The following is a 16,713-nucleotide window of genomic DNA, read 5'->3' on the forward strand; positions in this document are numbered from 1 at the left end:
AATAAATATTTTTTGGTTGTACATTTGGTTGTACATTTATTCACTCTAATTTCTTCATGATTTTATCTACTTTTGTTCTAACAAGGCTAGAAATTGTGCATTTCAAACATTAATTCATGGAAAATTTACACATTGTGTATACAGTAAAAGTATTAACTTTCACAGAGGAGTAAAATTCATACGGATTAAAAAAAGACATTAAAAATATTTAAAGGCATTCCAATGATAGATATTTGGGGATTAAAAATTTCTGCTTCCATTGCCTTAAAGTGGTTCATCACTATATAATGCTTCCGAACTTTGGTGCATCCTTGTCTTGTTCAAAGTTTGTGCGATGTAGTAAGCACTGTTTGTAAATCATTTGTAAGATGAGTGCTTTGAAAAGTTTCATAGCTTCAAAGTAATTTCCTTGTTTTGGTTTCCCAGTTTATTCCTATTCATTATTTCTCTATGACACTCCAGGGGCTAATTATTTCATATAGTACTGCACAAAATAACCCAAATTAGTTGTCTAAGGCTTTCAGATACTGATACCCCAAAGTACTTCACAAGAGTGGTAGCCATCAACAGTTTCCTTCTTGTATTAATTAGAAGTGAATTTTCAGCCCTGCTTCCCACAAACAAAATGAACAGGTGAGTATACAGGTATTTCTATTCCACACAACAGTGGACCTTCAATACAGGTACCCCAGGTCAACAGAGCTTTATTTATTTTGTATATATCTATATATATCTACATCTACAGATGTATATAGATATATAAAATTTATTCTAGTAAACTGAAGATGCCAGCACTCACGCATGAAAAAACTATATTTTTTAAAATCCTTTTTCTTAAAGATACCTCTTAAAAACCAGAAAGAAACCCTTAAAAAAACATAGGAGCATGTTCTGTTATTACTAATGACAAAAAATGAAGAAAACCGATAATCAAAAACGTAATGAAGCAGATTGGAAGAGAAATTAAAATCAAACATTCAGGTACAGAGATGACAGACTGAAATGAGCAATTGATCATTGCTGGTGAATGATGTCCTGCACGATGTAGTCAGCATGACGTTCTTTCCTGGTCTGTGCCAGGATTCATAAATTTACGCATGTCAGTTCTAACCTGACGGATGTGTGCGTTTAGAGCAGTGAAACTACACCAATATTTTATAGTAGAACACAGTTTTCTTGGCCAAGACCCTTGGAAATTTACAAGTACTCTTTCTGTCAGTAAGGAGGATTCATTCAGTTCTTACAGTGCAACAAAAAACCCTCAACTGCTGTTCCTACCATAGAAGACCAGGGAGTGCAGGGCACCTGTGCCGAACCTTGCCATCTGCCAGACTGCATGAGAGAAGGTGCCAGCTGCAGCCTTTCCCAAGGCTCCAGTTCTAGTTTGTTAGTCCTAGCTCTTCATAAGCTGAATATTTTGTTGAAATTACTAGAAGCTGTTCTGATGTAGATCCAGGCTCAACCGGACCAGAAGGTAGGTCTGTTAATAGAGAAGTAGGTGCATGTACCTGCATGCACCAAACACATCACCTGTGTCCAAAAACTGATCATTCTTTAGTGCTATAGTTTTACCCTTTGTCTTCTGTTAGCTGATTTTCCTGACAGCCCCAGTCCCTGGAAATCCAAGAGCACACAAAATCTCAGTTTTCATATTTTTTAAAACTAAGTTCCTGGCTGCCAATGTTGCCAAGAATGTGTTGAAGATATGAGCCTCAGAGGGTTCAAAAGCAGACTGGCAATCAGGTATTTTAAGAATCTCATTATTTTTCATACTTCTCTTTGTTTTGGTTTTTAAATGCTTAATTTAGTAAAAATTTCTCACATCACTTTCAAACCCAATTTTTTTAATTCTTTAGCAGAGGAGATAAAGCTAGAATGATCTGAGATCATTAACACAATTCATATACAAAAAAATAAAAGGAAAAACTAAACCTCTCAGGTTTGATAGCAACTCATTTTGTCATGTCTAGCCATTTAAATCATTGCACTCCTTTGCAAAAACATCATTAATATATACCTGCTTCTAGAGTACGTTATAAGGTGCAATACAATATGAAAATACTAAGAGTCAAAAGTTAAGTAATTATTGCTTTAACAAATTATGTATTGTATTGATCAAGAATGGACGTAATGACACTGATTTTTTCAATATGATTTCTAGTACTATTTACCCCATGGTTATGCTGGATCCAAGAGCACCAGCAACTTAGTTAAACCACTAACATACATTATTTGAGGAAGAACTACCAGATACATGTACCTAAAAATAGTCTTTCTTCTGAAAAGAGGATAGTAAGAGTTTTATCCTGAATAAATACACCAATGTCATAAGTATCTATTGTCAAGATTAGGCTTAAATCTTTACCTTCAGAATTCCTGACAAAATTGCTAAGAACATTATGAAAACCAACAGCTGTCTTGGGTTTCTTAGAATAAACTTGGAAAAAAGTTCCTAGCACTGAAACTTCCCAAGCTATTGAAACTCTAGAGAATTTAATTCTCTAGACGATGTCTCTCTTAATGGATATTCCAATGATGCTGACTTGAGTCTTCTGACAAGACTGAAGCTACCTGGGGACCACAAAGGACTTGGGCAGAATTTAGGAATGCAAGCACAAGAATGTAACCTAAAGTTTGCATCTGAGACATAAGACATCTACATTTTGGACAATCCATTTCAGCCAATTTCTGCATCAGACCAGAAGTGCCACTATCTTTACATGAGTAAGACACTTGGAGATTCTCTCCTATCTTCACCCAGTGGAGATCCTTCAGCCACCTTGTCCCTTCATCTAAATTCCCTCTAGGACTCAGGGGGGAAGGCAGTTGTGAACTTGGGCTGTTCACTTCAGCCCAACATGAGGCATATAAAACCTAAGAAAAAGGGCCTATTTTCAACAGTCCCTACTGGCACCACTCAGGTGCTGTGTACCTTATTCTGTACCTAACTCTGCCACTGAGAGCTAATTGAGTGTATTCACTCGAAGTCAGCATCCAAGTCCTTTTAAAGGTTCACACTACCAGTGTGTGATGAACAAATTTTGTGAGGGAAGTTTTGTATTGCAGAGCATGTGAAACTACCGTGGTTCAGTCACAATTGAATTCTTGTTTTCAAAAGTGCTGCAAAGTATAAAACTGAGTAAATGAGAAAAATGAGTAAACCCCTGAGATAAGAGTAGAAGTATTACATTGAAATAAAGATTTAAAAAGCAGAAGAACAATACCCTTTACAGATCCAATTTTAAAGCTTCTCCCAAAGTAAACACATATACTTTGTTTTCTATAAAAGCACAGGTTATTATTTTTAATGTATTTTGCATTGATACCAACACCTCCATAGTGACAATCTTGTGTTACTGTAGCTGGATTAACAAGAAGTTGCAGTTAAATATCTGATGGACAGGAAGAATTTTTTGGTTTTGAGACAATGACACAAATTTTACCTGACAGCTTTGACTACGTAAGGGAGCCAGTATCCTGACTCTTGGCCCTCTCCTAATCTCCTCATTACACTCAAGACATCTGATTTTCAACAGCTCACATGGTTCTTACAGAATGAATGCCTTCTTCAATAGGAAATTTTCAATATTATCTGTTCCCTGCAGACACAGATTGAAAAGTCATTTTCTTATATTTGACAAAAACCTGAAGGGAATAGCTCAGTATATACTAATACAAAAGAGTAGTCAGCAAATAAAGAACCTATGCCTAAATCTAATGCCAGTTAACCTACAGAAATGATAACCAATGGAATTAGAGTGCTAGGATCAGCTGGGAACCTCTACATAGTCTAGCCTCTACTCCATGTCAGGTAATAGAAAATTAATCTTATTTTTACAGGTTGCTGAAAATCATTCCATGTCTCAGGGAGACATCTGTTTCACCAATGAGAACAAATGAGCAGAACAAGGTGGCATGTTACACAGAGAGACCTGAAAATACTAGAAGGCAAAAAGCAAGACAAGGACTGTACCATTGTCTCACATGGGTGGGAATGACCCATCCAGGATTTTTGTCTTTTATCAGACATTAGAGTCAAGCTGCTGCACATGGAACAACTGTTTCCTGAGATGGGAGAACTTGCTGAGGTAAAGGCTTCTAGCTCTGAAAACAATGCCCATACTGCATACCTTCCAAAGAATTCAGTTAAATGTGGCGACACTAGAGCTATGCAACAGATCCAGATTTTAACATTATGCTACACTGCTGTAAGACCCAATGCCACCACATCATGACAGTTCATGAACAATATATACCCAGACACTACATCTTTCTCATTTTGCAATCAAATGGCTAAATTAGTGACTGTAGCCCTGTTTTTATATTATTTGCAGTGGGAATGTTGCCTGAAGAAAGACAAAAAGTGAAATAAACCCTTACGATTACGTCCAGCAAGAACAAAGCAAATACTGTTTTCAGTCCTGGGTATTTTCATAGGAAGAACTTTAGCACTCCCATTGCCCCAATCCAAATGCAAATTAAGCACCTAATTTGTTTAAATTAGCCAGAGAAATAGATACACAGAAGCAAATGCTGCTCCCACTAAAGTCAATGTGCATATGGGGCTATGGTGCATATCTGATGGCACAGCAAGGTTCAAAGTATTATGTTAACAGTACTGCAGCTTTAAAATACTTGCTTTAAGTGTCAGCAAACCTCAGTCTTGAAATCTGTGCTGCAGTGTTTCTCAGGAAGCACTAAACTGAGTAAAGAGGTTGCTAAAAGCTTTTTCTCCATCTGCCTCTTCCCCCAGCCTGCACCCCCTTCCACCCCCCAAAAAATAGCAGCAAGCATAAAAAGCAAATTAATCTTCTTTTCATTCCAGGCATCATTTTCCTTTCTTAGAACAACCCCATTCCTATATTTCAGCTATTGTATACACTGCACCATCCATACTCAGTGCACCAGTTCTTCAGGAGCACATCATCTGAGACACTCCAGTGATGAATCAAAAGTAGAGATTCCAAAGAGGGGGCACATTTCTTTAAACGAAAAATAGTATAGGATTTATAACTTTTGCATTGTAATTTTAATGCTGTCAATTAGAAAGCCTCTTAATGGCTGGAATAAACTTTGTATAAGATGTACTGATTGAAACTTGAGTCTCGAGTTTTGGTAGTAATGTATCAAAATTAAAAGTTAAAAAATTAAAATCTATAAATATAAGACTTAGGATCTATTTCACTGCTTTGCCTGCAGTAAAAAGTCTCTTTTACATGCTCTCCAAAAATTTTCAATTGAGGTTTTCCTTCAGAAGAATTGAATTTACTCAGTGTCTTACAGTAACATTACCTGTGTACATTATTTGCTTGTGATTTATTATTACCTCTAGATCTCATTTTACTTTCCTTAATCACTCATACTCTAAATCATACTTACCATTCTCCTCTCAACATATTACCTATGTAGATGCTGTGAGGTGTAATGAACTCGTCATTGGAAGTTTTCTTAAAGTGAAAGGAAAATCTAGCAACGTATAATCAGCTGTGTATCACCAGAGTAGTAAAAGATATAGCACACAGAGGCCCACGACTTAATTTCATTGTGTTTCACCAGCAAGTAGTTTGCATGTGCAGAGCAATAAAAATTGCACTAATTGAAAAAAATCACATAATTTTTCTGCTCATATATGTGACACATAAGCTTACACAGAAATTTCATCAGTTCTGAAGTGGTCTTTGCAAAACAGCAGCCTCATGCCAGTTTTTTGAGTTTTATCTGGAGTTTTTTGAGCTCTTTAAACCAGTTTCTAATATTTTAACATTTTATAACTGTTTCATTAAAAAAAAAAAAAACAAAACAAAAACCACCCCAAGCAAACAAAAAACTCCAAACAAATCCCCAAAGCCATAAATTGTTTAACTTTAGAAATACCCATTCTGACAGATACAGAATTAATATCTGTAAGAGCTCTGCATGAGTCATTACAGTGTAATTCTTATTATACATTTATAGCATCTAAATATTTTAGAAACTATCTACAAGCAGAATAGCTTTCCAGGAAAAAACATAAACCCACAGTATTGGAAAAAAAACCAAAACAATATCATGCTGTAAGACCAATGGTGAAGCCCTTTTTCCAGGTAGGAGGCTAAAGTCGGAGAGTACACACCAGAAAGAAGTACCTTGGCCCATCCAACGTGGAGGTGCCCTGCCTGCAGCTGTCCAGGGAATGTCACTGAGTCTCACCAGGATAAGCTAATGGTGAGGGGCTCTTAAGGAGCAGTTTCTGTCTGGGAAGCCCACTAGGAGATGATCAGTGTGTGATAACCCAGATACAAAACTCTTCTCTGAGACACAAATGGGACTTCTGGGAAATGTCTCTGTTCCAGTTAAACTGGGATTGCTTCTGATGAGGTTGTTGGGACATTTTCTTATTATTGCCCTTGCCCAAGAAAGGACAAAATTGGTGAAAAATTGGTGAAAGCTAATGTTTTCATAGCAATAAATGGCAAGAGTCCCAGGGTATATGAAGAGAGTTTCCTGACTGTGGCCTTGGCTTGGAGAAAAGGGAGCATAGGGAGCACAGCCAGCAGCCCTACCTGGGGAGCAAGATACAGCCCATCATCATCATTTGGACTGCAATGAATGCTTTGAAACCAGCTCTTTTTTGTGGCCTATATAAGCTGACAATGTGTCTTCACAGCTACTTCCCACTAGAGAGAATTATTTATTATTATTATTATTACTACTATTATTATTATTATTATTATCTGGATTTGTTTCTATGTTAGCAGTATTTGACCAATTTCTGCACAGTGGGCTTTTTTTGTATGTTCTCCCCTGCAGCTGCAGTCTTTTCTTTGAGAGGTTTGCAGTCCATGAGGATTTCAGCAGCAGGTCACAGACCTGGTTTACAAAGGGAAAGAAAAATAAACAACTAACGAGAAGAATAAGAAACTCCACAAAACTTTAAGTACCCTATCAAAAAAATAAAGACATATATTTCTTGGGCTTTATTTCTTCTTTTCCTCTTCCTGACCCAGCATCCTCACCTCTCTGAGGTCAAGCACCTTTAACATGTTTGTAGTTTTTCCTTCAGATTTATTATTATTAGATGATTTAGACAGATGCTAATAGGATTAAAAGAAAAGAAATCAAAGGAGCTAAGTATAGGACAATTGCAATTTGAATTTGGCCTTTGGCTACAGGTGTTTGCATTATTCTCCCTCCATATATTTTTTCTGTTGGGAAACTCTGCCTGACCATTAGACAATCTGCTTATGAAAGATACACATGCATTCCTTTTCTCTCACAGATAACTTACATATTAGAATTTATGTGTATGCTTTTCAATCATGTCTTACATATAGCATAAAGAAACTAGCCAGGCTTCCCTTCTTCAGTTAATTTTATTGCTGACCTGATTTAGTCTCCTGCTTCAGTGAATAGATTAGGCTAAAGGTAAATACAAGTAGAATTAAAAAGATAGAACACAAGGAATCAGGAAGAAAGGGGAGAAAAGGGGGTTCCTGATATCGATGTGGCATCTGAGAAGGAAAGCAAAAGAAATATGCCTTTTCAGTAAAGTCAGAATGACCCATGTGGGAAGATGTCGAGTCTCAGCTCTTGTACTAGTGGGTAACACACCTTCAATAGTGTATGAGTACATGGTGGTGTCAGGTTCCTGACAAGGTACACATACAAGGTATATTGTTTCTCTATTGTACCATCACATGGGGGTACAACTCCTAGAAATAATAATAAACTTTTAACAAAAAATGAAAAGCTTAAAATCTAAGGAACCAATATGGAACACTCAATTAAATCAGAATGAAGGTTGGTGTAGAAAACATTGGACCAAAACTGAGCATCCCCAAACCATCTCTCCATTGATAAATGCCTCTACTGCTGTCCGAAAGAGCATAACCTGCAAAGCTGCTAAACAATAGTTCCAAAGGGAACTACTGGAAGGAATTTCAGGGCCTATCTGATTTAATATATAGGAAGGAATAATCACCACACTCGAAGAAATGCCTCTGTTGACGAATTTTCCTAACTCACAAAAGCCCATGAACTTTTCTTTTGCACATTCTGTCTAGCCCTTTCCTATCCAGACCCTCAATTTTCAAAACTTTGAGTCACTCTTAAAAATCTCATTGTTATTTATTTTTGCCACTTTCTTTTTATTTTAACCCTCATTTTGAAATTGACCTGAGATTTAGAGTGCCAATCTCTTCCTTTTTTTTCCTACAGACAGTACTAAAAAATTGTATAAGATTGAACAAACTCCAAAGTCCTGAGTGACTTATACATGTGCTTTTATATATTTACATACATAGATAGATATATACACGTGTATATGTGTATGTAGGATGGAAGAACTTACCAATGTCCCAGGTAAGGGGGTTATTCTGTTCCATCTCCCTTTTCCCTATGACATACCAAATACAGGCCATCCAGTGAGCAAGCAAGGCAAACATGGACATGAGAAGCGTGAGAACGATTGTGCTGTGCTGGGAGTAACGATCCAGCTTCTGAAGGAGACGCAAGAGGCGGAGCAACCGCACTGTCTTTAGAAGGTGGACAAGGGAAACCTAGGAGAAGATGGAAAGAAAAAAAACTTGTCAGCAGCTTACTTCTGTCACCACATAGTTCTCTTGCTCCAAAGAAAGGAGATTCAAAAGCTCTATGAAATTTTGCCTGCTCTTCAATCAGTTACATAGCTCCTAGACTACATCTTGAGATAAGCAGAGAATAGTAAAGAAGATGCTTTAAAAAATGTGTTTCATTTTGATGTGTAAATATATAATTACTATTCCTGATTTAAACCAAACAAACTTGAAATATTGGGAGATTTTTTTTTTTAATACAGTCTTCTGTCAGATTTAGCTTAAAAATGTGTGTTTGTGAAAAATGTATTCTTCCCAGCTCTGGAAGAGAAATATAAATGCCAAACTGACCAGTGTTCATTAGGTTGTAATATGAAACCACAAAATAAATATCTCCAAGCACACGATGATTTTCAGTTTCTTCTAACAGTAGACCTAACTGAAATATGTATGAGATGAAACCAGTTTATATTTTATCCTGGAAGAGATTATAACATACAGCAGATATTTTGCAGAACAAGGAAGGAGAGAAGTTAGAGAAGGCTCAGATTTCTTCTTCTGATTTAAACCTGTGTTCACATACCTGGGCATATTTTACTGCTCTGTACTAAGCTGAAGCTCAAAAAAGCTTGCATTAAAACTTCTAATACCACTTCTTAAATTCCCTAGCTGAAATATTATCATCTTTCAAGGTTTTGTGGCAAAAGCAGCACCTAATCTGCTCAGCACTGTAAATATACATCAGTTTACGAAGTTTATGGGCCTTGGACTTGGAGGAGCTTCAGCACAAAGCAAGCAATCTCTGGATGACCCAATCTCTGCTACAGCATCCTGCAACCTACATTCATGCCAGAGTGTGCACAGCCTTGTATGGTATGTATTTGGCTCATGTTTTAGCTGTTGGGTAGAGTTAGCAAAAAAACATACAGATTAGGATCCAAATACTTCTATTTTTTAAAGACTAAATAGCCATAATTTTCACTAACAGTAAGCTGCTTTTTTCCCCCTTTATTAAAGAGACATTAGGATTAATGCCTATTAGTATCCTGGCTGATACAGGATACATGCATCAGCTACAAAAATAACATCAGACTTGACATGTCTTCCCACAGCCCTCCCAGAGCACAGTAATGAGCTCGCTGAAGAGAAAGTCTAAAAGCGCAGTTCAATCAATATCCATTTGCTTCTGCTAATCCAGAAGAACCTGAAGCTCAACCTTTCTGTTTCTGTTATCAAAACTAATAATCTGAAATCTAAATTTTATAGGTGCATGTTCACTAACAGCTAGGTCCGAGATGACTAATAAATTCTGCAACATGGGGTATATTTTATTTATTCAAAGACTTAACAACTCATTGATTTTATTCCAGTCTGAGGATTTAAGAAGGTGCAAAGTCTGAAAAGAAAATAACAAAAATCTACAAACTTCTTTTTTTTGTGTGGTTACTACAGTTTTGATAATGCATAAGTAACTCTCCGACGAGCTTCTTCAATGGGCAGTATTTGTTGCCCATTATTTATTGGGTTTTTTCTCAAGAACCTTTGCATTTTTTCTCAGATAGATAGCAGGGGGAAAAAAATGAGCAAAAACATTATACTTTTTAAAAATACTTTGAAGTTCACTGCTACAGAGTAAGATCTGACATTGAAGTGCACAAACATTTATAAAGTCTTCTCGTATTTCTTTTCTCCATCTTATCCATAGTGTCAGGGAATTAGTTATGTCTGTGGTCATAAGCACAAGAACATCTGCAAATCTGGTGCACAAGGTTGCAAAATATTTGGATTAATTGCCATAATTGCATTAATACAATCATATAACTTTTAAATTATAATTATTCTATGAATGATATACAACTATACCAACTGCCTACATTTTTGTGGTAATTCATTTCCAAAAGTCCCATTTCTCCTCTTTTACCAGCTTGTTTGAACAAAACATGGTTCTCATAACATAACACTTAAAAGTGCACTCATAACATAAAAGGGTCCCTCTTCATGACTGACTCTTAAAAGTTTAGTACCAATATATAAACATATGTATAATGATTGTGTATATAATGATTGTATATTCGCTCTGGCAGACACATTGGAGCTTCATCTTTACATGGGAGCCTATGTTCTACCATATCACAACCAAATAATGATAACTTAGGTGAAATTATTTTTTTATTACATCCCTACCAGTAAGAAATTGCAAAAGGACTGTTACAGTGTGCCCTGCCAGTTAGTTTTGCCTAAATTCTGACCATTTTTGTTAAGCTACACAATGCTGGTAGATATAAAGACAGTGAATCATATACCATAATATTCTTTTTAATGTGGAGATGTTTCCTTTTAATGACTAAGGACCACCTCATTTCAAAATAATTTCTAGCATAAATTTGATCACAGATGTAATTAATCATATGATATTACACTGAATTTTCTCATTAGTCATGGCAAACACTTTTCTGGTATTGTGTCCAATATATCATTGGAAGACCTAAAATGCCATCAGGCAGCTTCTTTTTCTATGCCACAAATTTAGAAAGACAAAATGAGGAGTCAGCACACATACTTGTGCCTGCATAGATCTTGCTTTGCCCACAGATATAAAATCATCAAAATTTTCCACTTTGTTAAATCATTTTAGACTAGCTGGGTTAACCTTTTTCTGTCAAAATGACAGGGACAAAATTTTATCTGAGACTAACACAAACTCCATCAGCACAGTCCTGAGAAGTACTGAGAAATAAAGCTGCTACAAACCACTGATTAAATTCTCTGCTTGGAAGAATCATCTCCTACGTAAAAAATGAATTAACAAGGAAAGATAAATTTTTTATCATTTTTGTCCACCTGATTAGTTGTTTTTTTCTCAAAAAATGATACTCTTGCTCTATAACCATCAATAGCTACTCAGAAAGGAGCAAATTCAATCATTATAACTAGTGCTTAATGGCCTGGTTTTTTACTTCGGCAACATTTGACAACACATTTCCACAAATAAGGGATCCTTTATGTTAGCTGAACACAAGGATGGAAGAAACTGGGGTCTTGGCATGCTCTGAAGTTAAACAGGAATGTGCCCATGGTCTCAGACCTCCAAAGAGTCCCAGATTTAATGGTAGGGCAGAATCCCTCAACAGTGTAAAGGCAGTAGAGCCAACTCATACAGTTTTACTTTTTTTCTTTCAAAATACATCCAATTATAGCAAGAGATTTCACAGCATTTACACGTGCTCTGGCTCCATCAGTCTCCTACTGAAGTATGACATACATGTGCCATCCATACACAGGTATGTGTGGCACTATATCTAGGTATAAGCCTTTTGTGCCGGGGCCTGAACGGCAAAGGAGTGAGATGCTCCCTGATGCTCTTTCTCACCATTCTGCTGAGGTAACATCTGAAAGTCGATGAAGTGAAAATCTGAGAATAGACATGAGGAAACGGCTTATTACATCATAAAGTCTGAAAGCAGCAGAATGTGATTAACACCTCCCCCTGTTATTGAAACGGTCAATAGTGATTGTTGTCTTGAGCGTTATATTAACAGTTGCCAAGTCTTGTCATGATAGGAAATATGATACAGTAAGGCACTGTGTTCCCATTGAGGAATCACATAGAGAACAAACAATGGAGTTTCCTGGGGTGAATGCAGGGTGCAGACTCCAAAATTCTGGATTTGCTCTCAATTACCAGAGGGAAGAGAGGGTCGGCCCTTGACTCTACTCTGAGGAAGTCTTCACCATATAACAGTTAGTTACCAAAGCTGGGCCACAGTCACTGGAGGAAGTAGATTGGACCCTGCAAAAATTTTTAACTAGGTGTTTAACCTCTTGAAGCATTCAGGAAGCTACGTCTGTCAGTAAATGTTAATTTTAAAATCAACATGGCTATATATAATTTATTATTTGGGGTGCTAGGATCCACTACCAGCAAAGGGCAGTTCAGTGTACACAGATATTCTTAATCATCATATCAGAAATCTCATTAAAGGAAAAAGTTTAAAAGTATAGGTCAAGAGATGTGTATTAATCATATAATAGTATTTTTTAAACTGTGACATTTTAACTCTAAAAATAATTATTGGATAATACTTTCTTTTCCAGAATTAAGTACAGAAAGCATATCAGTCCTTCTAGTGGAGAACAAAAAGATGGGGATTTTGGTTGTTGTTTTGTTTGTTTGTTTTGCCTTGGGGTTTTCTTGGTTTTTGTTTGCGTCTTTTTACTTTTCTCCTTGAAGGAAAGGCTAAACCTGGTTCATTTAATGAAAAATTCTTAATAGGAATAAACCCAACTGAGTTATGCTAGCCCTTTGGTTTTAATATAAGGGATAAACTGAGATAGCAATATATTTAAATAGATTACCCACTGGTTATAAAAAACCAGTGATTGAGCAATGTGGAACTGTTAATTGTCTGGTTTTAAGAGCTACTGCACTAGCATCAGATTGATGGTTCTTAAAGTAACAAATGGAATGAAAAGGAAGTTCACCAAAGGAAATAGAACTAAATGATAAATCAAACATGATACCTTACACGGGACCCTTCCTGACTAGTATCTTTATATGTAGTTTTTTTTTTTCTGATATGTGTCTATCCTATCGTCCATGTGCTTGTCTGTAACTCACATTTAATGAAATTGAGATTGAGTCCACTTCATTAAGAAAGATCAAAATTCTGAGAATTAGAAAGTGGAAAGCTAAAAACCTTAGACTCTTAAAGCAAAAGTCCACAAAATTAAGAAACCTCTGCCATCGTTTTTTAATAAAAAATAAACTTTGTCATTTGGAGGAGGAGGGGTTTTTGGTTATTTGGGGGGGGGGGGTTAGTTTCTTTGTTTGTTGTAATTTTGCCTAGTAGATTCTTACTCTACTAAATCTAGTAGGGATAGCAGAATAAAAAAAATTTATCTTAGCATAAGTAAGCCAACACAAACGTAATATATCATGATTGTGACATCACTTGATGTTAGAACAAACATTTTTCAAAGTAGATTAAGCCTTTTGTCATCACATTTCTAAAAAAAGATGAGTTGAAAGCAAAGTCAAAGTTAGCAACAACAGTAAGCAACAGGTGTTAGAATACACAAAAATTGGTAATCGTGCTGTAATTTTTGTACTAAAATGCCTAGAGGTAAAGAGAAAGAAGATCCCTGGCTGAGTGAGAGTGCTGACCATGCTGACTATAACAATGATTTACTTTACCACCGTAAAAGTTTATGAATGTTGAAAAATTAAGGACTGAATTTATGCAGCATAAGGGAGCAAAAACGATAGAAAACTGTGTTTGTGTAATTAAACATGAAGTTAACATAGGTGCAGCTGTTTACAAAGTAATGACAATTGAATTAAAAAATTAGTACATCCAATATGAAAATATACCACAAAGCTGAAAAAGATAGCAAGATATTATGTCAGTATGATTAGTTCATTATGTTTTAGTTTCCAGATCTGGGGAAAAAACCCAAAATACACCAACGAACCCCTTTTGAAAAGAAAAAGAACAATTAAAAAGACAGGTTAGTACTTACCACAGTGACGTTGAAAGCATAAAGAAGATCAAAAGGAAGTGCAGCAATTAAATCAATGATAAACCACGTAGTCACGTAGTGGATACAAATAGATCTTGCTTCAAATATAACTTGGCCAGACTTGCTGACATATGTTGTTCGGAAATTTAAAATAATATCTGCTTGACAAAGAAGGAACAGAATCAGAAACAGTGATTTCTTAATTCCTGGGGGATAACACCAAGAATCCAGCATAACACTGATTGTTTTTCTTAGGCATCACAAATGCCAGATGAAGAATGTAATACAGAAACAACGAACCCATAGTGGTAAGAGATCCACATACTTAGAGTTAAACTAATTGATGCATGATTCTTCGCAAGGAGTAAACAGAATGTCTAAAACATTTATAACTCATTGATTTGAAAAGGAGCTTGAATTAAAAAACATCACCCACACTCATTGCTCTTTAAATTGAACCAAATATTAGCATTTTTCTTAATGAAAAATGAAACTATGACTTCTTCCCATAAAATTTATTTACATTTCTTTTGAAATAAAAGATAATTAATGATTTTATTTAAAAACTGTAATTAAAACTCTTTTAGTGACAACTGTCCCACACAGAGGACAAATGTCATCCTCAAGGATAACAGTTTGTTTATCAACTAAAAACTGCTGAATACACTTGAACAAAAGGTTTTTGGGCTATGATGGAGACCACAAAAATGATATGAATTTCTTGGTGGTTTGTGCATTCTGTATGTTCCTATCTAACATTAAAGGATGAGTGTCTTTCAACTTTTGACGTGTCTTGCCAAAACACATTAAAACTCGAAGAAAAGCTCAGGTCTTGACAAGAGAGTCTCAATTATTTTCATGTCCTACAAGACAAAGACTATAATCTGTCCTCAAGCTATGCACCCTATTTCTACTAACATTAGTGAGAACTACTTGTATAACTTTTGCAATGTCAGAGAAGAGTGCAGCCAACCATTAAGGCTGGTATTTTACAGCAAGACAGCTTTAGGGAAAAAAAAAAGATAGATTTGATTTCTCCCTATACATTCTTTCGGTAGGCTACACTAAGACTGGGTAAAGTAAGATCTTCAAGCCTGTTACCTATAATATGCAAGAAGCCAGGTAACATTTTTTTTCCCCCACTGAGGGGAAATCAGAGAGAGCACACAGAGAGGATCATGTTGGATCATTCCTTTGGGGTATCAGGAAAGATTTCTTTAGGATGTATTTGAATCAAATGCCCAGTTCTGGATTTGGAAAATAATTTTTCTGCAGGTTTCACTAGCAGAAACTTTTTATGCTGTCTTCTTCAGTTTGAAGCCAGACAGTCTGCTATGATCATTTGACTAATTAACCTGTATACTGCTAGTAGTGAATCTAAGATATTTTTAACAATTTGATATCTGCCATTCCCTACCTTTGACCCAATAGAATTGAGTGTTCTTAACTAATGAAATCTTTGGGTGAATTCTCATTTTGCCCAGTGTTGATCCTGGGCAAATTCTTTAAGGTTTAGTGCAAAGCCTTCGTGACCAGCACACATATTCAAGGCTATCTAGTGCCATGGACCGAGGTATAGCAGGTTCATGCCTTAAGAACCACTAGTTTCATTCTTTAAGAACTACTCATGCTTTAAGAACTACTGTTTTCATTCAACTAGATCATCAGGCTGAACAGAACATATAACTAAAATCAGAGATACAAAAAATTTATATTACCTCACACCTCAACTGGCTCTGCAATCTTAAAGCTACAATAATGTTATAAAATTTTCAATAATACAGTTAAGATGGTAAAATAGCATAATTTTACATGGTTCATATAAAACAAGAGGGTCAGTGTAACTCCACAGGTGCTTCATAGAGATAATTGGTTAATATTCGCTTTTCCAGATCAGTATGGTAGCACCAATCACATACATAACTACTTCATGCAGATTTGCTTGATAGAGGTAAGAAAGACATTGATATTTTTACATCACTAGCATTTCAAAACTTCTCATTTTTCTCAGAAACTCCAAAGTGTAGTTATCAAAGTCAGAAAAAGGATTTGCTTACTTATTTGCACATTAGCAACTTTAACAGAAATGGAGATAAATTCTTGCTTTAAATTCTGTTAAGACATCCAGTACACCAAAGGTTTATCAATGTGCACTGCAATTCACTGTTCGAGATTAAAGAGATTAGAGGTTTTTCTGCACTGTGCCCCTTTCTGCCTTCTTATCAAAGCAATTTAGGATAACAGCACCAGATAATAGTCATATTTTTGTAACATGGAATAGGAAAGGGTAAGTGCTTCTTTCTGCATCCAACTTATTAGATAAAAGCCCACAGGGTGGGAAGTAAGTGTGATCCATCTTGTATTTCTCGACAGCTTTCTGAGCTACACTTGAGTGTAAACAGTTTCTTCCGGGCAACCTTATTTACAGTTTAACTGCTGTGCTAAAGTACTTATTGAGAATGCTGCAAAGGAAAAAAATCCAGAACTCCTGAGTCAATAAATTTCTAAGAGCAGCACAACAATATCTTTAATACAAGTTTAGGGGTTTTAATAAGGACCCTTAAGTCATGTATAACATAACTCTCATGATCTCTCTTTTTTTTTTTTCCTGGAGATTTTTACTGTGTTTAGCATAGACATT

General features: G+C 35.9%; 1 protein-coding gene and 1 long non-coding RNA gene across 2 annotated transcripts in view; one reads left to right on the forward strand and one right to left on the reverse strand.

Moving 5' to 3' along the window:
* LOC114070359 overlaps window positions 1-3,969 on the forward strand; it is a 16,712-nt gene extending 12,743 nt beyond the window's left edge. The window contains exon 3 of the long non-coding RNA XR_003573916.1: window positions 3,841-3,969. This is a non-coding gene — a long non-coding RNA (uncharacterized LOC114070359). The remainder of the gene's footprint in view (window positions 1-3,840) is intronic.
* The window catches only part of LOC114070357 (potassium voltage-gated channel subfamily H member 8-like), a gene marked incomplete at its 5' end in the record, with an annotated part of 76,881 nt that extends 62,603 nt beyond the window's left edge, over window positions 1-14,278 (reverse strand). The window contains 2 exons of the mRNA XM_027907716.1: window positions 8,330-8,537; window positions 14,073-14,278. Coding sequence (XP_027763517.1) covers window positions 8,330-8,537; window positions 14,073-14,278 — 414 coding nt within the window. The remainder of the gene's footprint in view (window positions 1-8,329; window positions 8,538-14,072) is intronic.
* Window positions 14,279-16,713: the final 2,435 nt, after the last annotated feature.

Source organism: Empidonax traillii, unplaced genomic scaffold, assembly GCF_003031625.1.
Source record: "Empidonax traillii isolate 1590-97213 ecotype Southwest subspecies unplaced genomic scaffold, ASM303162v1 scaffold1530:size152889, whole genome shotgun sequence".
Classification (NCBI taxonomy): domain Eukaryota; kingdom Metazoa; phylum Chordata; class Aves; order Passeriformes; family Tyrannidae; genus Empidonax; species Empidonax traillii.